General features: G+C 40.3%; 2 protein-coding genes across 2 annotated transcripts in view; one reads left to right on the forward strand and one right to left on the reverse strand.

Moving 5' to 3' along the window:
- Positions 1 to 17,555, reverse strand: part of cbl (Cbl proto-oncogene, E3 ubiquitin protein ligase) — a 32,555-nt gene extending 15,000 nt beyond the window's left edge. The window contains exons 1-3 of the mRNA XM_026338823.1: positions 17,409 to 17,555; positions 12,250 to 12,497; positions 215 to 361 (exon numbers count right to left, since the gene is read on the reverse strand). Of these exons, the coding sequence (XP_026194608.1) occupies positions 215 to 361; positions 12,250 to 12,497; positions 17,409 to 17,555 (542 nt within the window). The remainder of the gene's footprint in view (positions 1 to 214; positions 362 to 12,249; positions 12,498 to 17,408) is intronic.
- A 19-nt stretch (positions 17,556 to 17,574) lies between these two features.
- ccdc153 (coiled-coil domain containing 153) lies at positions 17,575 to 23,403 on the forward strand. Its single transcript, XM_026338855.1, has 6 exons — positions 17,575 to 18,819; positions 18,937 to 19,005; positions 19,727 to 19,846; positions 20,072 to 20,164; positions 20,255 to 20,385; positions 21,506 to 23,403. The coding sequence occupies exons 1-6, from the start codon at positions 18,768 to 18,770 to the stop codon at positions 21,632 to 21,634; spliced, it is 594 nt and encodes a 197-aa protein (XP_026194640.1). The 5' UTR covers positions 17,575 to 18,767; the 3' UTR covers positions 21,635 to 23,403.

Here is a 23,403-nt window from a genome sequence, read left to right on the forward strand (position 1 = left end):
TATTGCTGTGCACACTTGGGAACTAAATAGACTCGTTAGTAAATTATCCTACATTTGTGTCAGAGAAGAAATTATTGCTTTCAGATGTTACTTTTGCAGCCCATGTTTTTTAAAAGCATATAATATTACGTGAGTGTATTCAGTTCATTTTCGTTGGTTCTCGGATGTCTGTTTTATAACCACAGTGTATAAAGAAACATATGGTTGAACTCACTTGTCCCCAAAAGCGCGCCTCCAGAACTCTGCAGCATCTGCCTTAGTGATGCGGAAGTTGTCACCTTGAAACAGGCCATTGGGGAAGATGGCCTTCAGCTCAGCCAGCATGTGGCTAAAGATCAGCGATAGCTTGGTGAGGTTCCGCCTGTGCAGGTTAAGAATAGAGGGAGAGTGTGAGATTTCATATACTTACTTATCAATACATACTAGACTTTTCCTTGGTACCCATAACAACCAAAAAATGGAAAAGTAGTTACTAACATTTAGTTACATGACTTTTAGGAAGAAAACACTTTCTCTCTTGTTGATGAAAGATTCAAAAGTAAAGTTAAATATGTGCGTATTTTTACTGTTGAATTTTGCATCAAACATGTACCTTTCTGAGTCAACTATAAATAGAAACCTATTCAGCATTCTTGTTGGCTTAGCCATCTGTGGCAATGCAAAAAATGCAGTGATGCGATGTGAGTTACTAACTAATACAAAAATAAATGTTCTAAAATCTCTTGCATGCAAATGTGCAAATGTGCATTATGTGCTACATGTATTTAGCGTGTACATTTCCAAAAACTATCAAAGTGAGTCAGAAAACAGTTGCTGGCCAATAAATACAGATTTTATGCTAGTATCAGTGCTGGGCGATGAGGACGTGTGAAGTTAAATACAGAGAAGGAACACATGAGCAAGTAGAAATGATGACTCTTAACATACAGCCTTTTCTGTCTCTGCATGGTCTCTGACTACACTAGTCTGTCAGTTGTTTGGTAGCTTGATTCTTCTTTCCTTAGGGGGTAAATCAGCCTTGACATTACAGCCATCTAACTGTCGTGGTCAATGAAACTGATCTATGAGATTTTTCACTTTACTCATGTTCCACTGGAAGCTTGGGCAAGATGCCCAAGCTGCGTCTGGGTGTAGAAATGAGTTCACAGTGTCATCCACCACATCAACTCCCTGCATCAATCTGATCAACATGACAAATGAAAGAAAATCTCTGTCAGGTGCTGTGTTGCCAAAATAACTGACCAAAGCTTAACTCTTGGCAGTCACTGGGCATAAACATGCCACATCACATGCCCTGAACTACCAAAATACTGAGAAACTGTCCTGTATGAAATGAAGAATATGCACCGAGTCTGAACTTGACCTACTTTCTTTCCTCATTGGTCTTCCTAATATGCACATAATTTATGTGCATCATAGAAAACTGCTTAATATCTTGACATTATTTGCAATGAAAAATTTTACCACAGTGGATTTACTACTGCTAGAGCCACAGAAGATGTGGTTAGTATAGGATAATGACATATATTCTGTTAGACTTCCTGAGCTTTATAATATACTAAATGAACAAGACAAAACAATCTTATCTGTCAGACTTCCAACAACTGGGATGCCAGCAGAGTTGTTAAAAGGACATTGTGATGCCATTTTACAAGCTTTGTTGGGAGAAATTCATGGCAATATATCAGGATCTCTGTCTAAAAGGGGCTTAAAGAAGATAAAGTGAAGAGTATAATTGATAAGAGGGGAGAGTACCAAAAAAAAATAAAAGACTGGGAAATTAGAGAAAGAAGCCACACAATGTCACTATACAACTCCATCCCATCCCAGCATTAGTGTTATGCTGAGAAAGACATGATTTACAAGGCAACACAGAGCGAGACTGTGCTTTGCCATTGGGCAGGGTGAATTGACATGCATGAGAGAGACAGCAATGAAAGCATGGCTACACTGCAGCTGCCCCATACTACACTACCCTGTGAGTAGAGAGAGGGGGGACGGGTGGAAAGAGTGAACGAGGAAGCAGGACAGTGACTAACGTAGGATAAATAAGAAACATTGAAACATAGCAAAAATAGACAGATGCTTGTAATGATGACAGTTTACTTCAGAGGGAGCAGACAAGAATCTGAAAGAGAAACTGCAACACTAGCAAACTGTGATAAAGCATTACATTTATACTCTCTAAGCAGTAAATGATCCTCAGACAATGAACACTCTTGTAGATTAATGTCTAATCTTTTGAGCTGCTCAGCCCACTTAAAATCTACAGCAAAAACTTGAAGCCAGATGCAGCGACTGTATGTCTTTGAAGTCAGGGCTACCCTAATCAGTGATTCAATGAGCAAAATCAGACCTTCATCTCTGCATTTCCCTGAGGAGCTCATGCCGTTCTAGCTGTGAGCTCTTCCCAGTGTCATTTCAGGAAAAGAAGGAGTTTGTGACACTGCATTTCAATGTGTTTTCTCCAGCAGCTATCAACTCAGCGGGAGGTCCTCCTGTTTCTTCTTCTTCCTGGCCTTACTGACCTACTGAGCCTTAAAGCTGTGCTCTCATCCATTCTCCTGTCAACCTCCCTCTACACTGTGCTTTTATCTAAGTCACAACAGCCCCCTGCAGCTCTACTTTCATCTACAATATAATCATATGAGGACAGTTATCCTCTCACTCACGTTTATGCATTGAGTTAATCTCTCCCCACTCAAAGGTTTCATTTCCACATTGAGAGTTATTTTAGCGTCTTATGAATCCACTTACCCATTCCACTCATTTCTGCACTAGGAATATTCATGGAGGCTACTTATGACTTCAAGCTTATAAATTCCTCCCTTTAAACCCACTATTTAATTTCATGTCTAATTCACCAGAAAATGCTAATGCCATGTTTGAAGATTCTCACTTGGCAAAGTTAATATTGGCATGATATGCTATAAAATTTGGTGATTTGATGGGGTTCATGCTTGAGTAGATATTTGCATTCAAAGATTGAAACTTCACTCTTTGATCAGTATTATCCAAATTATGTTCTTATGTTCCATATGACCAACCCCCACTGAGGTTGAAACCAGTGTTTTTTTTTGTTTTTTTTTGTTTTTGTTTTTTTACAAATAAAACGTGTGCACCTATTCCAACCTGTATGACTGAATTAATATACAGACAAACAAAGATGGGATGCACATGTACAATGCATAAGCTGCAAATCTGTGAGCATGGTAACTAACTAGATCAAAAAGCCCCCTGTTTCAGGGCTTTACAAAAAAAGCATCAAGATGATGCATTTAGGTTTGATTAGTGGTGGTCAAAGTGTAAGCTAGAATCTGCTATGCAACACATTCACAAGATGCAAAGCAACACCGAGCTGCATAATTTTACCACAGCAATCACCCTGCTATGTAAATTTGATTCAGTGTTAATATGAAGCGTAGCTTTAAAACTACTAAAAAACTGGTTTTTAAATCATTAGTAATTTGCTATAACATTAAATCTTAAAGTAAAAAAAAAAAAAAAAAAACAGCCACAAGGGTTATGTATTACAAGAGCACTCAAAAACTCTACTACTACAGGACTGTGTGAAGGTGGATTGGTCAAATTTGACTGACAGTTCTGGTAACATGAGCAAACAAACCCACAACAGTCACCACATTTCGATTCTAAACATAGCTTAACATCGGTACATAGAAATAAATGACATCATCTCCATTTCAACCGGAGCCCTACCCACGCGAAAATGCGTGAGAAAAGAAAGGACAACTGTTCTAACTTATGTGTTCGTGTAAGCCCTCACAGCTCGCTCTCAAGCTGATTGAGAAAATACGTTTTTAAGACTTTCAAAGCAAGAAGAAATAAGGCCAAATAGCAACCACAGTGGTAAAACTAATTAATTGTTACACACAGGAAAAGCTGTTTGGGGGGAAAAAAAAAAAAAAAAAAAGAGTCGAGCCACCGTACCTGCAAAAGCAGAGGAAGTTTCACATCAAGTGACATACGCAATAGTTCTGTTAAAAAAAATCCCCAAACATGTGACTGTGCATTTGCTTGTTCTGTAAGTGTGTACTGTTAAAACGACAATGTCTGGGGATCCCAAACGTTGGCTCGAGATTTTTCATGTGACACAGGCCGACAGTTAGACATTAATAAGTCTAGGCTTTTCTATACATCTACAGAGGACAAAAATACATACCATGTGTCTGAGAGGCACAGAGAATGAATGTGTTGGTGAATACTGGTCTGACTGGCTGAAGCTCACAGGGTGACACAGCTGTCTCTAGCACAATATTTGTCCAGGGAATGAGACCTGAGTTTGCCAAAGGAAGGTTGAAAAATATTTTGAAGCACTAAGTAAGATGCATGTTCAAATTGTAATCTCATATGTAGCAGAACAAGCTAGTATCTGCTCCAGCATCTCTCTGTTTTGCTCCTTTGCATCCTACAATACCAGCTCTGTACTGTCTGTGTGTGTGTGTGTGTGTGTGTGTGTGTGTGTGTGTGTGTGTGTGTGTGTGTGTGTGTGTGTGTGTCTGTGTGTGTACTGGGCAGTATCCAGCACCCCACCAGCCAACCCCTACAACTCTTACTGCTATTTAAGCTTCTGTCCCAACAGTGACAATGCAGAGTCAGTGAGCTTTAGACGTGGTTTGCTGACCTACTCTCTATAGTCGTGTGTCTATAGTGTTTCTTTCTGTCATTTTCTAAACACAACAAAAACCCAAACTTTTTTTTCCTAAGCACTAGGTTTTGTCCACCATCCCCCTCATGCTATAGACCGACCTCTGACCTTGCAGCTGGCTGCTCCCTTCCTGTTTCCTGCTGTCTGTGATAAAGTAGCCCAGCTAGCTATCCAGCACCGCACTGCGCTAATACACCAGAGCACAGCCAGCAAGGGTCAGCCTTACAGAATAAGAGTCTGTCTGGATTGGCAGAGTCACAAGTAGCTGTAATATCATCATGCAGCTGTATTATTTTTTTCTGCTCAAGGCTAAAGAGGACATGCAAATCACACAGCAACTGAGCCCTACACACAGCTACCAAAAGTTGTTTACAGCAATTTAGAAGATGAATTAAGCAAGACTAGGGCCACTTTAAGGAAACATGGACATTAACTTGACTCCCCCTTACTGCACGGCACCACACCCAGACTCCATCACTGTGATGACTTTATATAGACATTTTCACTTTTGTCAGTGGATTGGTTTTAAAATGTTGCAGAGGAACAGTAAGAGTCACAGTACACGTATATATCGAAAGGTGCAAATGAATGTGTATTCAGTTCCGTTAATGTCACAGTTTTACTTTTCAAATTTGGTAATATACAAAGCACCACTGCAGCATCTGATCACAGCTGGCACCCAACACAGTGTGGGGTATAGAGGGTCAGCGTCATGACAATAACTGCCAGTGTTTCACCACAAGGCAAATTCATTTCTGGGGCTCTCACACAGTTTATAAGTAATCATAAAATGATCAATATACACAATAAGGTCTGCTGACTACCTGGATGTACTGAAAGACTAGGTATATGCATCAATGGATTTTTTCTTCTTGATGGCACTAGCATATTGCAAGATGACACTGCCAGAATTCATCAGGCTCAAATTGTAAAAAAAAGTAGTTCAGTGAACATGGGGCAGTATGTGTTTGAAATTCTGGCTTACCATTTTGCTCTAGTCATCACTTTATAAATGTAGCTCTACATCAGGAAACAGCCATGACAGCTGACCACACACACACACACACACACACACACACACACACACACACACACACACACACACACACACACTTCTGAATTTGAAGTAAAAATAAAGTAACTGTGCTCACATTGGGTGAAAAATCCAAACCCAGAATTTACATTTCATTTGAAATGTAAATTCATTGAAGTTGAACAGGCGCATCTTCGAGTTTAACCAAGCTTATTCATCATTGTGTACATAAACAGCAAGTGCCTGACTATTGTGCAGACTACATGAGTCGGCTGCTCACTGATACTGCAGCGACGTAAATAACTATGATGCTCTGCTATTTGTGTGTGTCTGCACATAGACCCCCAAGCTACAAGTGTAGGCAAATGTAATTGAAGCTGAAACACCCGCAGCCTCTGGAGTGTGAACTGTATTTTCCATTCCCAGCAATGATAACAATTTGGTGGCTAGGCTAACCACTAAAAGCTTCCCCTACTTTACTTCCAGCTCCATCACAACCAACTACCTAACTGCCAGAGCTCCCTGCTGTGGCAGCAGAGTGAGAGGTAACACAAAGCAGCAGAGAACAGCAGTGGTGTGAAACAGCTTGATGGCTGCCTTCAATACTAGAGCTACATTACAATAATTCATCATGAGCATGAGATATAAAGGGTTGGAAATTCAGTTGAGACAAATGACTGTGCATAAGGTCCAAACCTCACTTTCACAAACGTGAGCTATACTGTGAGTTTTTGAGCATATATTTTGTGAAGTTTACCACATCTGGGCATTAAAGAATTAGATTCTTCCTCATTTCTATTCTGGTGAGGTACATGAAGTAGTACACAACAGATAAGTGACTGACAAGAGCTGTTTAGCAAAGCTGAGGGTTTCATTTCCGTGGGAAACAAAATGCATGAACAATTTCTTCTACGATCTCATTTTTTATTTAGACAGTTTTATTGAAGGGGACATAGTCTGAGAGGAAACAAGAGAGTTCTGCTTCAATTCAAGCGGAGACTAGCAGGAAGGCACATGCTCCAGGTGACTCTTTGGGCACAGTTTTAAAACCTTTTTCTTGCTAGGCAATCAACAACACTGTACTGTCGCACATGACGTGACATGAAATAGTTCAAATTTAGCGGCAAGTTAAGTTTTTAATCTTAAACAACACACGATTATATTTTTCTGTTTTGTGTAGTGGGAGTTGCTAAATAACTAAACTAAACTTGGCTGTGCAGCTACTGATAAAAGAAGAATGAATGACATTCATGCAAACTTTATCCTACGACTAATTTGATCTGACATCATTTTAAAGCACAGCTGCATTTCCTCATTGCTCAGTACAGTACTACAACCATCATCGTGCATACAGTATTATAGCTGCAGTGATAAGATGGGTTTTTCAGATAGTCAAAGTCAATAGGAGTGTTATGAGACAGAGCTTTGTTTCAAATGGATGTCAGATACATTTACAGAAAATGGGAAGTCATTTTTGTACAGGGCTGTCTTGTGAACAAAAATAGGAATGTGTGCAAATGACATTTGCAAATACCAAAGGTACTGTCCCGTACAACAACTTGTCTTTATCTTTCAAAAAGGTTTGACTCAATCACAGACAACACAGTCTGGCACTATAGGCACTATATTGTAAGATGCTAAATACTTCTGCTATGATCTATATTATTTAGCATTAAAACCATGTGACAGAAGTAGCGAAAAAGATGTACTTTAAAACTAAGAATTATGTTCAAAACGTAAACGTTCAGATTCTGCGGAGAGCAGCGATAACAGACAGTAAGAATATAGTGACATTAGACACAACATTGCCAAGCACCTGTCCCAGCCCACGGAGAGGCTGGCTTCATGCAAAGCGAGCACATTTCACCACCAAGCTTCAGATAAAAATGCAAAGACAGTCCTTTGACCTTTTCTAACCCAGGGGAACAAATAGTGCTAAATATAAATTAGAAATTAACAATGATACATGTTTAAACTTTTTGTTTGAATCAATCAATTTTTGTGTTTATTCAGATGACAGAATAATGTGTAATAATACTGATCACATCAACTTTTTAAATCTTAAACAACTTCAAAAGTATGCACATTAAACAGAAATGAGCCCAAATCATTGCTGAGGGAAAGGCTTGTCGCAGCATCTGCATTTGAACTCTGAACAGTAGTTCAGCTGCACGATGAGTAGAAGCTTAAGGAAGTTGTTACTACCGACCATTGTAGCAATATCACTAAAGCATGTGTGGAATGCATTTTTCTATTGTGCGTTTTTCTAAGGACTGCAGTAATTTGCTGTCAGTAAAGGAAAGTAGAGATGATGGAAGCTAAGTGAAAAATACAGGGCAGCAGTGAGGTGTAGAGCTGAAAGATGACTGACTACCGTCATTATCATTTAATCTGCCAATCACTGAGCAACGCTCTAAAACACAAAGATAGTAAAATATAGAAAAGAGACAAAAACAGAAAATATTGTCTGAGATATTACCATACACAGATACACAAATTTTCAAAAGTTCTGCAATTTCAGATGTTAAGAAACTGTAAAAGACGACAGAGCTTTCGCAAACAAAAAATTCAGGGTATGAAGCTGTTCACACCAAATGTACTTAGAGGGCTTTAAAACAGAGTCAACAGCCATAATGCCTTTCCGCAGCAACAGGTTAGGTGCGTAAAGATAAGATATTAGACAAAACCATATACACCCATACTACAAATAATTTTTATGGCATATTATTAGCCTCTGGGCCTCCTCTCTCTCTTTCTGTGTAGACTGTCCCTTAGTGCACTTGCATCACCCTGTAGCCTATAAGCCCACTTCCTGTGACCAGCTGAACATATCGACCGTAGTCAGGATGCAATAGAAGCTTAGCCCAGGAAGACAATCACATTCTCACAGAGAGGTCAAAGCAGTATCCGGCTAGCCCCTGAAGAATGGGGATGGAGGGGGCTTTTACTGTGTTACTCTGCTCAGGGACTGCTGATTGTGTAATTTAACACATAGGTTTCCTACCTCATTACAAGAACATTAATACACTGGTACAGAAAAAGCAACTGTGTTAAAATCAAAAAGATGCTTTTAAATTTCTTGCCTAACAAAAATGAAACATTACAACATTCTTCTAATCACTCTTTCAACAACAGGCAGAAGAACAGTTTTAGACTCAGATAAAGAGTAAAAAAAATGTGTTGATTAAAACCGAGTCATTTCCGTCAAATGCTTTGTCTTTGTCGAGGCCAGAAAGTGTTTAGGCTGTTGTGTGTAGAGCCAGAAGAGGAAGTAAGTGAAGCAAGCAAGGAGGAAGTGCTGACTGTGTTGTGTTGAGTCTGACTGAATATGGGCTGTCAGTGTTAATTATTAAGTCTTACTCACAGTAGACTCGCTTTCATCCTCACTCTCTTCTACAGACTTCTTTCTAGTCCTGTATATATAAAAACACCTCTTACAAACCAAGCTGATACCAACATGAAGACCAAGCTTATCAGACTGTTGCCCAACAAAAACAAATGTCGGCCTATACTGCACTACTCTACTCCACTTCATCTCTAAAGCTAAATAATCTGTTTGGTTCATTTAGGAATAGGGGAGGAGTGGCTAGATAAATAGAGGATCTAAATCTCTGGGGAAGATGCTGTGGAGAAGTCTGTACGGCATCACAACATAGCATATCCACCCACACTGCATTCAGGGCTCTCATACACTCAGATCCTTCCCTCTCACTTGAAAATAGCTATTAAGACACAGTGGAGTCTCAATCATCTAGTAACTATGAAGTAACAATGCTGATTGAGTTCACACTGTTCATTAAAGCTGGCTAAATGAGAAAAACAGTGACATTAAATGTGACGCATTTTGGTGCAGATACCCTGAAGTTGGTACAGAAATATGAAGGCAGCTAGAAAGTGGCAAACTACAGGAACCACTTGCGCTTTACTCTCTTACATAGACAACAGAGCCTCATTACAGTAAGCCACTGCTACAGACATGGAGAAATCAGTGGGTTATCAGAGCCATTCTTTCTGCATTTAGACAGCAACATTACATTTATAGCCTTACAGTTCGAATTTTCAGTTAAAACCATGTGCTACGTTCAGTTGCGGCCTAACTATTGTCTAGTGGCTCAATGTTATTGGTTGACATACAGACTTAACATTCTTAAGTGGGCTTACCCATTGGTTAGTGTTAGTGTCACTGCCACTGCCTTCTCCACACAGACAATAGCACTCTTTGTGTGTAATGCTTGGCTTCTGTGTGTGTGTGTGTGTGTGTGTGTGTGTGTGTCTGGCTTTACAGAGAATTTCTTTCTGCATAGCCTATTGGTTTACTGATGATGAAAATAAAAAATGGTTAGAGAAAATGGTTAAAATGCCTTAAAACAGTTTAATTAGATCATGGTAAATACTGTGTTGGGGGGGTTGAGATAGATGCATCCCTCTGGATGCCTTAATGAGGTGCCTATCTTCAAGATTAACTTCATGGTAGCTAAGAAAAAATAAACGCACTGAGGAACTGAGCAGCAAGTTGAGGATGTATCACTAAGGACTGCTTAGATAAAAAACTATTACATAATTTTCTCAAAACAGGAAATAGCAGGGTAGTCTGCATTTCAGAGAAATACACAGAAAGTAACTACGTTAGTGCACCTTAAACAGTATTTGCATCTGCTCACTTCCAGGTTACTTTTGCATTCGCGTCACTTAAGTCAAACCGACTTTACAGACATCTAAATAACCTCCTAAAACTTCCCCTTCCCTATTACTAAAGAATATGGGCTTTTCAATGTTTCCTTGTCAAGACTTCCCACAGATCTCTAAGTCACAACATGAGCCTCTAGATAAACACACAGCAACACTAGAAATGCGGTAATCCTAAGAAAAACTTTGTGGGCCAGTCTGCCACACACCGACAACCTGATATCGCACTCATAGGTCATCTCCATGTTCATATTTAGTTGGTGTTTGCTCTTGTTTTAGCTATCTGATTAGCTGAAGCTACAACATCCCTTTTTTGTCTTCACATGTCTACATTTGAAGGCACAGAGGAGGCAGAAAGAGGCTCCAACCTGCTGTTAGTCTATAGCTTTACCAACTAACTGCTCATGACTAAATTGCTATGAAGGAAACCATCTCTCCATGCTCAGCATGCACTTTGCTCACATGGCAGTAATAAAGACAGAGTTCAAGCTCCTACTTTAAATCTACTTTTCCTTTCTGATTTGTATGTTATCAATGTTGCTGAAAATCTCTATTTGAAAAACCAAATGTAAAAAACAACAAAAGGTAGCCACAACTCTCCCTTCCAATTCTGCCAATGGTTTCTGGTCACCCATTTCCACATCCACTCAGTGTCATTGTCCGACAGACCAATCCAAAAGCTCCCGCAGACAGCAGCAATTAGCCAGACATAAAAAAAGCTGCCTGGAGAACAAAGATGTTTTAAAATCCTCTGCAAGTCATCTTCTTCTCTGCCAACAAAAGAAGCAACTGACCCAGAGGCAGTTCTAGAGAAAGCCCTTACTGAGGTAATATCTGATTGGTTCATAGCTGGTAAGACTCCCCAGAGAAACTTAATGAAGGCCATGACATAATTTCATTACATACTGTATATGATGCCTGTTATAACTATGTCTGACAGTATTTTGTCAAAGCATGCTGTGGACCAGGAGCTAGGTTACAGTGAGGAGCACATGAACAAAAATGGCTGCAATATTGACCACATCTTTAAATATAATCTGACAGTTTAGACTTGAGGCACATCTTCTTTGTTTTATAATCTTTGGTGTGAGGTGGCAAACAACGCCAAGAAAAATGAAAATTGTGTCAATGTCCAAATATATACACACTTAGGCTAAGCTTGTCTGTACCTAATGGAGCTTAGCCAATAACATATTTTGGAGTTTTTTTATTTTATACAATAACTAAAAACTCCTCAGGTCGCCCTGTGGTATCTTCTGTCTTCATTTGGGTAATTTCTAAACAAGGCAACTGAGGAATATCTTATTAATTTCACTTCTGCAAGCCTTGCCACAAATATAATAGGACAACTGCTCAATTTTAATACAGACAGTAGACTGGTGTGTGTTTTAGAGGAACAGAGACTGAATGTTAGACAAAAGAAAGAGAGAGAAAAAGCTCTGTGCAATTTCAAAAAAGAAAGCTGTAAAGTTTGACAGCTACATAAAAAGAAAATGTTTAAGTAGATGATGAAGATAAGTAAGCACAAAAACAAAGTGACAGGCAGGCAGCTGTAGATTAAGCGCCATTCTGACCACAGATGCTCACACACTCAAACCACAACACCTCTCTCCTCTTGTTTTCTTACATCTTGAGCTACAACCACCCTGGGGGTTGGAAATGGGTGCAACTGTTCACTCAGAGCCTGTCGTAATAATTCAGAATGAACTGCTGTATGACGAAGACTTCACACCTCAGGTTCACCCATTTCTGATGAATTCATTAAAGAAAATAAACACGGCTGACAATATGGTTTGAGAAGAGATGAAGACATTTTTATGTTATGATATGAACCAGGGTGCATATTCCTATCCCCTTGACTTACCTGGGTTGCGAGTTCTCCTCGTACATACGTTCCTTCCCCTCTTTGAATAAGCTGATGGTCTGCTTGGTCTTCTTGGTCAAGTTCTCCATGAAGACCCGGAAGTACTCATTTTCCCCCAGAGTTTCCATTTTGCCCTCATAGCGTGACAAGATAGTGCGCAGGTGCTGGTAGGTGTCTGGCAGCAGATCCAGGATGTAAGGGGGGCTGTTCTTCAGGGCCAATTTGGGGTTTTGGCACAGACGCACCACCTGCAGAAATTGGGCATGTGAGGGGGAAGACAAGATACAGTTAGAGACAAGAGGTGGGTGCAGCAGTGAGGGTGAGAGAAAAGCAAGACAGAAGATGTGTTAGAAAAAAAAAGTGGTGGGAGTGAGGTTAAGGAAACAAAAAGAGAAAGAAAATCTGAGAAATGTCTCAAATGTCAGTGTGCATTTTCAGTAAGAGAAAGCTCCTACCATTTTTCTTTAATAAAGAACACTGTCAGTGAGTTGAGGTAAGTGACATACAGAATGGAAAACACCTACAAAGGTGAGGACCAAAAGAAAGGCCCTGTCAAGTGCTGAGTGTGACTACACATCATATAATGGAATACACCGAGCTTTACTAATTTAATCCCTTATGGCATCAGAAGTTATTTCATGGATGTCACTAACAACAACGAAGGTGGAACAGAACAAAAGTACATCTGCATTTAATAGTGCACAGTTTGTTCAGTTCTCAGTGAATAAGGGTCATTAACATAAAACCATGTTATTTACCATAGGTTACCATTATAGGTCTGTTTCTTTTCCATTTCAGCATGTTTAGAGAAGCTGTTGATATTTATACTTCCCCATTTCAATTTGCAAACCCTATATCACTTCTGCCTTAAACAAGCAAATTCTCTTTACTCAACATTTTCAGTGAGATTGCCGTGCATGGGAACAACTAAAAGCACAAAAAAACAACAGTGCATATATATGCTAAAAAACAACAGTACATATATATGCTAAATAACAACAGTGACATGTCACAAAACAAACTTTCCAAATGCAAAAAGCTGAAAACCTTTATTTAGACTTCCCCTATTGATGGTCAGACCATTGGGGAATCATATATGTGCCTGAGTCAAATATGTTCACCAGACCGTACCAATGCATGCTACATCCTCAGTGATGTTCAACCTTTTCTCACCCATCTTACTGTTCTGCTGCACTAGTGTTTGAGTCACTTTGTTGACCAATCATTACAAAAGACAGTCTAGAAAGTCTAACTTGAGTGATCACTGAGTTGCAAAACTGCACTTCTATTCCAAGTTCAGGGTCTCATGTCCTCATTTGAACCAGTGGCGATATAAAGCTACGGTGTCAGCTTCAACAGTGAGTGAACAATTGCATGTCAACAACAGGACATTGCTCATTCTTTTGTAGACCAGGCCAAATTATTGTCTACTAATCATGTCTGAGTGTTAGAAAGAAATATGGCAGGAACAGCATTACAAGAATGTCAGCTTTAATTTCCTTGCCTGTTCTTTCTGTAAGCCATCAGTTTTGTCATGATGGAAAAATGAGACTTCAAAAGCCTTGGAAGCAGCTCGGGAACCAGATAGATTTAAAATCAATTGTAATACAACTTCCTTGTTTATACATGATTACATGTTATAAATATGAATGTGTTCACCAAGCAGTTTACCACTTAATCAAGAAAATAAGAGTCGGATTAGTATTCACTTGCTATTCACATCTAAAGGATCTGACGTAAAGAGATATCTTGCAGATCGCAGAGCCACAGTAGTCAGGCTTTTTGTGCTGAGAGTGTAACATATCAACAATATTTGATCCCAGTTTGCAAATGGGACACAGTGCTGAGCTAAGATGGTTCATCATCACTATTATCAGATGCCTCTAAAAAAGAATGAGGTCACACTTGACCGGTAGGATATTTTAAGCAGGACTGATTTCACAACACACAAAATGTTTTTAGCATGTGGGCTTTTAGTATACGAACACTAAAAGGACAACTGTATACTGACACTAAACTGAGTGTAAAGAGATCACAGGTGACGTATTTCAATTCAATTACATCAATTAATTCCACATGAATGACTTGTAGGTAATCTACACTCATAATACACAAAGCATTGCTGGACTGACTACTGTAAGAACTAATAGGCTTGCTCTTCAAAAATGCAATAGACCAGCCTCCTTTAAGGTTAGCCATGAGAGCTGATCCACAACACATTCAGCATTAAACAAATCAGATAGAACTGCCAATGACGTGATGACTGAATCAATTTTCTAGCAAAGCAGCTGCAACTAAAGGGGCAAAGGAGCAAAGCTATTTAAGATGACTTAAAAAGACAAAGTCAAATTATATGTATCGCACCATCCTGATAATACTGCTACTTTTATTGTATCCTCTGCATAGTTTAGATAAGTTTCTTGTGACTAAAAACTAATATTTCATTTTACTACATAAGCAAGTGAATAGAAAGCTAATATTCTCTTACTATCATTATCAATGATGTTCTTGCTGTCCTTTACCAATTCTCTAGGCCTCCAAGTGCAGAAGGTCTTCACTGGTTATATCTTACACCAGATAAGACTATTACCAAGGCTGCATCACTACCATTGTCATCTATCTTACACTTGTACCTATAATTGAGGCAAACACACACATGTGAATGCATGCACACATACAAGGCCCAAACAATTGAATGCTCTCATGCAATGTATGTCAAGGCTACATTCTTGAAATAAAATGCTGGCTGCCTCCAAGTTAAACTGCATTCCATGAAAGCAATAGAGGTTTTTCTCCCTTCTCTGCCTCCATCTCTCCTGTGTGACCTGACATAAACCTGGATGTATTTCTACATCAAGTTCAAGTTGTTTAAAGGTTAACCAGCTTGAAGAAAAGTTGACCCTGGCGGAATTTTTGTTAGACTTCAGCTGTGGACTGGCAGTTTTGTGCTTCCTTTGTTCCTGCAGTGGTCAGAGACCATTCCTGGAAAACATATTTTCCACTCTGTCTAGAAAATCAAAAAGAAACAACTGTTCTTCCCAGAATGAAGATTTAAATTTCACAATATGCATAATCCATTCATAATAAAGTCTGGCGATAAACTGTGCTGTGCAACTGAATTATCTCTTTACTACCCAAAGATGATATAATTGTGTGAAACCAGTACCAGCAAAGTTGTGTTTGGTGTGTACGTTGTGTACACGCTAAGAAGCCTAACTCTGCAGGATTAACACCACTTTCAGACATAGGAGGGACCAATGTCTTGCTAGTCTTGTTTAGGCACAAAAGGCATAAAACATAAAATTAAATGACAACTTTATTGTTTTACCTGCTACAATAAATAATGACATGATAAACTATAGTGCCACTATCCTTACTGACATGAATATATTTCCTTACTGACATGAATATAATAAAACAATAATAGTGCTGATTTTAGTCACAAATGCTGCCAATGTGAAAATTACAATTGATGAGTAAAGGCAAAAGTAATTTTACTCAACAATAAATGTCAGAAATGTGTATCACTGAGCTGCAGAAAACTGTCATCATGATATCCCGATCACCTCAGAGTATAATATAACCTGAAATTCACTGGTGATTATCTTCCAAACTGTCTGCTTGAGTAAGAAATCTAATCACTGCCAAAATTTCCTAGCATGGCTTGTGGTGACAAATGGCCACGTACAAGTTCAGGTTTCTGTTAAAGAATAGCTAATCAGCCTGAGGCTTGTGGCAATGGAACAGCGGACACAGTCATGCTACACCTAATGCTTACATTTTAATGCTTTAAACTTAATTTTATGTTTGTAACTTTGATCAGGGCATTAGAGATCTGGTGTTTAACATATAAGCTTAAACACAGCGATTTGATAATTAGGCTTTTGTTATACTGAACACTTTAACAATAGGTAGTTTAGACAATTTGAAGGAGGGAAATTAACCTTGCGCTGTTGATAAAATTTAACCTAGTCCTGTGCAGGAGGTGTTTTCGAAGAGAAACTGCATTGTTATTTTGCAGCTGTTAGCCTACAGTATATACTGTGCTGTGGTTTTCCTTTAGACGGCATTGTGCTTCTATTTTAAACTTACTTGTGGATTGAAAATACTTTTGGTCTTAGAGCCTTCTCTGAAGGTAAGATACTCTTGTTTTTACCATGGTCGTGATGTTACCTGGCTGTGCATGTGTTTTACGTGGTGTTAAGATCTGCTGTCCAGTTATGTTTGATAGACAAACTTTCTACCAGCGACAGAGAACAACAATAAGAAAGCTCTCTGTTGTGTTTTGATGTCTTAGGCAGGTAGAGAGGTGGAGAACAGTCCATCTGGACAACCTGAAAGTGGAGTGTGGTTTCTTAATAACAGCTTTGTAAATAGACTCTTAACAAAAAACTTTTATGGCCCGAAAGAGGAAGAGGAGACACAAAAGTGTCTTGTCTTCCTTTTCAGTTCAATATTGCTGTGTGAATCTCACAGGAAACTGGGGGTCAAACTGCTGCAGACTTTTTCTGAGATGTGAAGCTGTGAAAGAGCATAACTGGCCTCGTGAAACGGGGGCTTTTTATTTTATTTTTTATAATACTGTTACAGGGATACAACCACACAGTTGACTGCAGACATTTGAGCAACAATATACAGGAGTGACTGTTATTGTGTTAGCAGCCCTGACTATAATATTAGTAAACTGCTAATAAATTGCTAAAATAAAATTCAGTATGCCCACTCCAACTTATTTAGTAATGCTAATGTTTAACATACACACCAGTATCTAAACGTGGTCCAATAAGCTTAATGGACCACGGTGTAACAACTTATCAGCAGAGGGTAGTAAGAGCACTAGCAAACAGATGTTTAAAGAAACCCTTTTAGACGTAGATGTTAGGCTGTTTTAAAGGTCCAGCTTTGACGTGGTGAGAGTTACTCTGGTACATAAAGGTACAAACAGTACATTTAGAGTGAGGCTTAGAGTAACTCGGCTAACGTTAGCTAACCATGTCTTCTCTCAGCTGACTAGCTAACTTCACGTTAGCAACGGCAGAGCCGCAGCAGGCGAAGATTAGCTAGCTTACCGCTAGTTAGCTGCGGTTAGCTAGCAGCCCCCCTCGGCACCCAGCGCGCTAGCTAACGTCAACGGCTCGTTAATGCGGATCATCACAAACCTTGTCCATCAGTTTCCAGCATTTCTCCACAGTCTTTTTGTCCACGGCCCCGGGCTGATGATGGGAGTGGAGGTGGTGATGGTGTGGCTGGAAGGCATCCTTCATCATTCCGATGAGCCCCCCGCCTTTCTTCAGGTTCCCTGCCATGTTCGGGCTCGGCCAGGCTCGGCCAGAGCAAGGCAAGGGCAGGGGCAGGGGTCAGGGAGACCGAACCGCCGCCTGGCGTTAGCTGGACGGGGCGAAGGTGATCCGGCACCCCCCGGCGAGGACAGCGCCCGAGTGGCGAATCCGAGCCAGGGTCCGACGGGGGGTTGAGGGAGGAAGGGGGAGGGAGGACTATCGCATGAAGGCTCCCATCAGTAAACCTAACATCAGCTTTCTGGATAAATACCCCGATTGTGCCTTAAACAAGTCCCTCAGTCAGTCCCACTGCAAGCGGCTCCGTGCTGCAGCTAGCTGCGCTGCTCGGTCTCTCTCTGCAGGGACCCACGCAGGCTACTAATTACCAGAGCACCAGACCTGTCTCTACTCGCCCTCAACTGGAGGACAATGGCACCGTTTCAACGCCCAGCAGCCTTGTGGACCGGAGTGTGTCCTCTCCTGACAAGCCCCGGCGTCGTTCCCCTTTCTGTCAGCAGCAGCAGCAGCAGCAGCTCTTTTCGCCTGTGTCTTGACGGGAAGTTCAGTGGCTGCGTGACAGCGTCAGTCGTCCTCTGCTGGCTGCGAGCCCACGACGGGCAGCGACGACTGAGACAGAGGAAGTTACGCTTCAAGCTACGACAGATTCGCGGATATCCACAGGAACAGGGGGGGCGAATAAATAATTGTGGGAATTAGACATTGCCCAGTATTTTTCTGTTTCCCCCCTGACGTGTACGTGTGGCCCTTTCCTTTCCTGTACGTCACCTTCCGCCCCTAAAAAACCTCAACTCCACGCCTTCTCCGTGCGCGTTCACGAGCCATGAAGACAGTCGGGTGCGCGCCTCTGCCTGTGTAGCCTTCACCAAACGCAGCGGAGATGCTGAATGCAGCCTGAATGCCTCCACTGAGAGCCCCGATCACCCCTGACGACAAAAGACGCCTTTACACGTCTCACTAAAACTAAGGATCCAATTACACGGTTTGTGTGCGTGAGCTAAAGGCGACGGTGCCCCAGTCAAGTGGTGATTGGCTGTTATTAAAGTCAATCAACCATCAATCAAGCTGGACAGCTGGTGCCATGGCAACTCACTCAGCAACCGGTGCCCGGCAACAAAGACTCATCCCTATATGTAGTTGGAGTAGGCCCAGTGTGTGTGTGTGTGTTTGTGTGTGTGTACAGTCTGTGTGCTCAAAGGACTGAACACAAACGAAGCAAACATGCCTGCAAAGAAAAAGACAAAGAAGAGCACAAAGAAGAATACAGAAAAAAGTAATTTTGCTCATAGGACGATCAGATCATTCTAGCTTTTGTGAGGCCAAAGTATCATGTGTTTTATTACAGGTATTACTGTTTTGTTAACAAGTGGTTGTGCTTGTTTTGGTGCAGGTGAAAATGACCTGGAAACAAAATGTAGGCGCAACATTCTGGATATAGCCGTCCTGCAGGATCACATCGGTGAGCACCAATTTTAAATTGAACTTCTCCATAGGTAATGTAAGATGGCTTGTTTATTTTATAAACAAGCCAAACTACTGTTAAAATGCTACTAATTGTACTTAAGTAAATGTGGTGAAGTATCAAAAGCAAGTAGTAGTAGGCCACTGGTTCTGCAGAAACTCAGCCCGTGAATGTAGTTGTTATAGATCATTTTAAAATAATAGGCTACTGATGTTTTATTTTGTAAGGTAAGGTGGCTGCTTGAGGTGAAGTTTGTTTTAACTACTATGTATAGTTTTGGCCTTTTCAAATAGTCACCAGATAAACGTTGAATTGTTGTGTGTTGATTAATTAATAAAAGCAAGAGCAAGTGTTGATACATCAATTCATTAAAACTTTTTTTTGACTGCTCTCTAATATTGGATTTTTGGTGAAATCTGAACAGCTACTGAAACGGTGAAGAGTTTAAATGACACAGCTACACACTGATTTATTGTAAAGACTCACAACCCAAAAGGGCTAGAAACCACTGATGTTGTCTTAATAGTTGTTAGTTGATAGATGTTTTAATGTACAAATAAAATGTGAAAACTCATACAGTAACTGTAATGTCCAATAAATGGAGCAGATTAAAAGTACTGCATTTAGTCTGAACTGCATTATTATAAATCACAATCTAATTAAATCATTTAAATGAAGTCCCCCAACCCAGCTCCATGTGTTCGTGTGATTACCACAGCTTTACAGCGGGAGTCTTTAATAAAGGTCCAGACTGACAGAACTGACCTGAGGAGACGCATGAGAGATATGGAGCAGAAGCTGCAGCACGAGAGACAAGACCACAGGGACGTCAACTCTGGTACTGTACAGGCGGGGCATGAATCAACAATTAGTGTCTCTTTTAATAACCTGAGATAAAGCGTGGATCGCTCTGGGAGTAAGGACAAGGGGCGTGTTTGCTGAGGTTAGACTAATTTTTGAGGAACAAAAACTCTAATTAGCTGGGTGCCTAAGCTGATTGCTGCATTAGCCTTAAAACGAGAATCAGCAATGAAGGCTGAGTCTGTCACAAATGTCATTGTAGACTTCAGTCGTCAGTACAAAACCCTACAGACGGAGCTGACCAGCAAGGTGAAGAGGCTGGAGCAGGACGTCAGCCAGCTGAAGGAAGAACTTGGTATGAGTACATCTAATTTAAACATCCACAGCTGTGCCAGTAATCCTGCAAATTAAAAGTGATTGTATGCCTGTGCATTTGTGTGCTTAGCCGTGTGCCAGGAGGAACTGAGGAAGGAAAAAAGAGAGCGTGAGGAGATGGAACAGGAGAAGGACGCCATCATATGTGACCTCCGGCACAAGTTGGACAACATGGAAACGGACTATGAGAAAATCCTGCATGTGAGTTGCGATACGAATAAACGTAAAGCTAATTCAAATTGATTTAAAGTCTGAAGAAGCAGCCACTCACGGGTGCCTGTAGGTTTGACCCAAGATCTTTGAGGCCCCATGCACCTTAAACCTGCATTTAAAGGTATGCACCACCACTTTTATGACTTAATGTAGTTCACCCCGGGGTCTGTGCATTAGCCTTTGGTAATAATAAGACAGTCATGATGGAAACAGAATTTCTTTAATACCATGAATAGTGACCTTACAGGCACAGCGGGGGGCAAAGCAAAGTATCAAACAGAGAGAGAATGACATATTGCAGCTTGCATTATGAACACAGGTGCAGTAATCAGCTTTCTTGCTGCTCCCCTACATACATGAAAGACTTAAGTCTTAGTGTCATAGTTTTGTCCAATAAACCTGTAACTTACCTCCGTCATCTTAGCGGCTTCAGCACTCTGCTGGAAACGGCTTTACACAAGCCTCACACAGTTATCAAACAGTTCAGCCTTCACCCAGCTGTCAAAAGTAGGTGGATGCCTGAGCAAAGGTTGACATTAAGTAGTCCAATACTTTGTTAGGACTTTCTGTCATTACAGAACATCAGTCTGCAGGTTGACGTCCTGAGAAATCAGGAAAATGAGAATGAATGTGATCCAGAATGAAGCATACGCATTTTTTCTGGTCCTACTGCACTCAGCATGCTAAATGTTATTTAGTATATTACTTCAAACCAGGACAAAAAGGCTTAAGATGTACAATGAGCTGTAATGGGCGAGGGGGTGAGTACTGACCTTTTAAAGGTGCAGCACAATTTGCTGAGCACAGACACAACATGAAACATTTCACTGCACAGATCTTCAAAGAAAAGTGTGAAAAGTCTGGAGCCCCCTTAGAGGGCTAAGCCGGTTATTATAGAACTTGGATTTTAATATGCAATTATCGTTATTTCGCTCCTTCCCAGTTTAACACAAGAATCTAATTATGCCTCTTATCCGTCAGCTCTCTTCTGAAACTCGTCAGAGTCAAAGGTTGGGACGGGGCGAGCGATATCAGGTTAGACAAGTGGATGATTTCAAAAGAACATTTCAGATTCTATCTCATATTTCTTTTCTAATCCTTTGTGCAGGAGACTCTAGACAGCCTGACTTCCCAGCTGTCTTTGGTCCGTCAGGGATGGGAGGACAAGAGCACAACCCTGCACCAAAATTATAAGGAGCTGCTCTCAGAATTTGGCCTTAATGCACTGGACATGTAAAAGACAGCGTCCTTACAAATGATAGCAGCTGCTCATCCCAGAGCGACACATTTGTTTAATGTTGTTATCAACAGCTTGGTGCTGTTTGATCAGACTGTTGCATCTGTGTTTGGTTCGACTGAAAGTGACAGCATCAATTTGCAACTCACTATTAGTATGCCTAACACAGAGATGGATGCTGTATGTAATAATTTACAAGTGCAAAATAGAGCCAGTTATGTGTGCGTGGATTCAGTAGTTCAGTGTCTGTAATGTTGTCTAATGCCCACTAGATGTAGCAAATGAAATGTTAATGGCTGGGGAGACGGGGCCAGAATATTTTATATAGCATGCTACAGTGTGTATTTAACATTTTAATATGTAAATACAGCACGCTAACAAAGTTGAATAAAGAATGAGGATTACACTGACGTGGTTTGAAATTGAAACTGTATCATGATATAATATATAATAATATATAACGTCGAAGCAAACATAGCACTGTGGATACAATGGCTCATGCTGGATAAAGAGGCGAGAAAGCAAAAGGTGAAACCTCCACTGCTAATCTGTAAACCAAAACCAAGACAATGGACAGTATAAAAAGTAAACAAAAAGTCCAATGTGTAGTAGACTAACAATAAAAATAGGAAGGCAAAATAACAGTTAATGATGCAGGAAATGTGATTTAGTTGCCCGGCATCGATAAAACCCAACTTCCCCTGCAGGGAGCCAGATAAACAGATTTCGCTTCCAAGGCTGTCATTTGTGTGTCTCTTTCATGGCCCAGTGCAATTTATTTTAGCCTCTCATCTGTGAGGTAATGAATCATTTACCCGGGGATTAAGATAATTCTGTGCTCTAACGACCAATTAACACAGGAACTCAAGAGGCCTTTATCTGAAATCCAATATTTTCTCCCCAAACCACAAGGAATTCTTGCCTTCAGAGGGCATGTGTTTCTATTTATTTAGGACATAATAGGGTTGACTGCAGTCATCCCTGTGCTCAGCGTTAGATAAACATCATACAGCCTTCAGTGGGGAAACAGAGAAAAGAGTATTTATTAGCATTGTGCCTTATAGTTGTATTCTCCCTGGAAGTTAAAAACAATGTCTGTCATTCCCATGATTATTGCTGAGGCATTAAGACACATGTAGCAGTTTAGTGTTGTAGCTGGGTATTTGAACGTCTTTATATCAACAGTTACGTCAGTCTGATGAAGATGATTCATTCTTTTCTGGACTTTTTCTCTCTCGCTCTCTAGTTTGCTGTGAATTCGTGGATAATTTTACCTGTTTGACCTTTGACATGAAAGCTGTTATGTAGAAGATGGAGTGAAGAGTGCAGCATTTCTCTCTGAAATCGTATTAATGCCACTTTTATATGTATTTTCGTTTTGCTTTCTGTACCTAAAATATATACCCCTTTTACCACAGGTTGAACCTTTTTGGCACAGCTTCGTGGCACAAAAATAAACAAGAGGCTGTTCTGTCCATAGTGCACATGATTAATGAACAGATTCTAATTTGAATGTTTTTCTGCTGTCACTGAGGCTTTTGCTTCGAGATAGATGACACTCATAAAAAGTGGAGGCATTATGGAAAGTGACTAATGTGCACTTCAATTTTTGAACTTTAATCAAGGTCACCAAAGACATTTCGTGCCAACATTCAACACAGTTAAGTTTTGTAACTGTTCTATGTGTAAAAATATAAAGAACCCATGTGGCTTTGTTATGCAATACCTGACTGATTTCCACAATAAAAGCTGCTTTCATCTTTCTGGTG

This window comes from Anabas testudineus, chromosome 13 (genome assembly GCF_900324465.2).
Source record: "Anabas testudineus chromosome 13, fAnaTes1.2, whole genome shotgun sequence".
NCBI lineage: Eukaryota > Metazoa > Chordata > Actinopteri > Anabantiformes > Anabantidae > Anabas > Anabas testudineus.

Coding starts and splice junctions, on each gene's coding strand:
- ccdc153 (XM_026338855.1), top strand. CDS start 18,768: ATGCCTGCAAAGAAAAAGACAAAGAAGAGCACAAAGAAGAATACAGAA. Junction 18,820..18,936: donor AAAGAAGAATACAGAAAAAA/GTAATTTTGCTC, acceptor GTTTTGGTGCAG/GTGAAAATGACCTGGAAACA. Junction 19,006..19,726: donor CGTCCTGCAGGATCACATCG/GTGAGCACCAAT, acceptor TGATTACCACAG/CTTTACAGCGGGAGTCTTTA.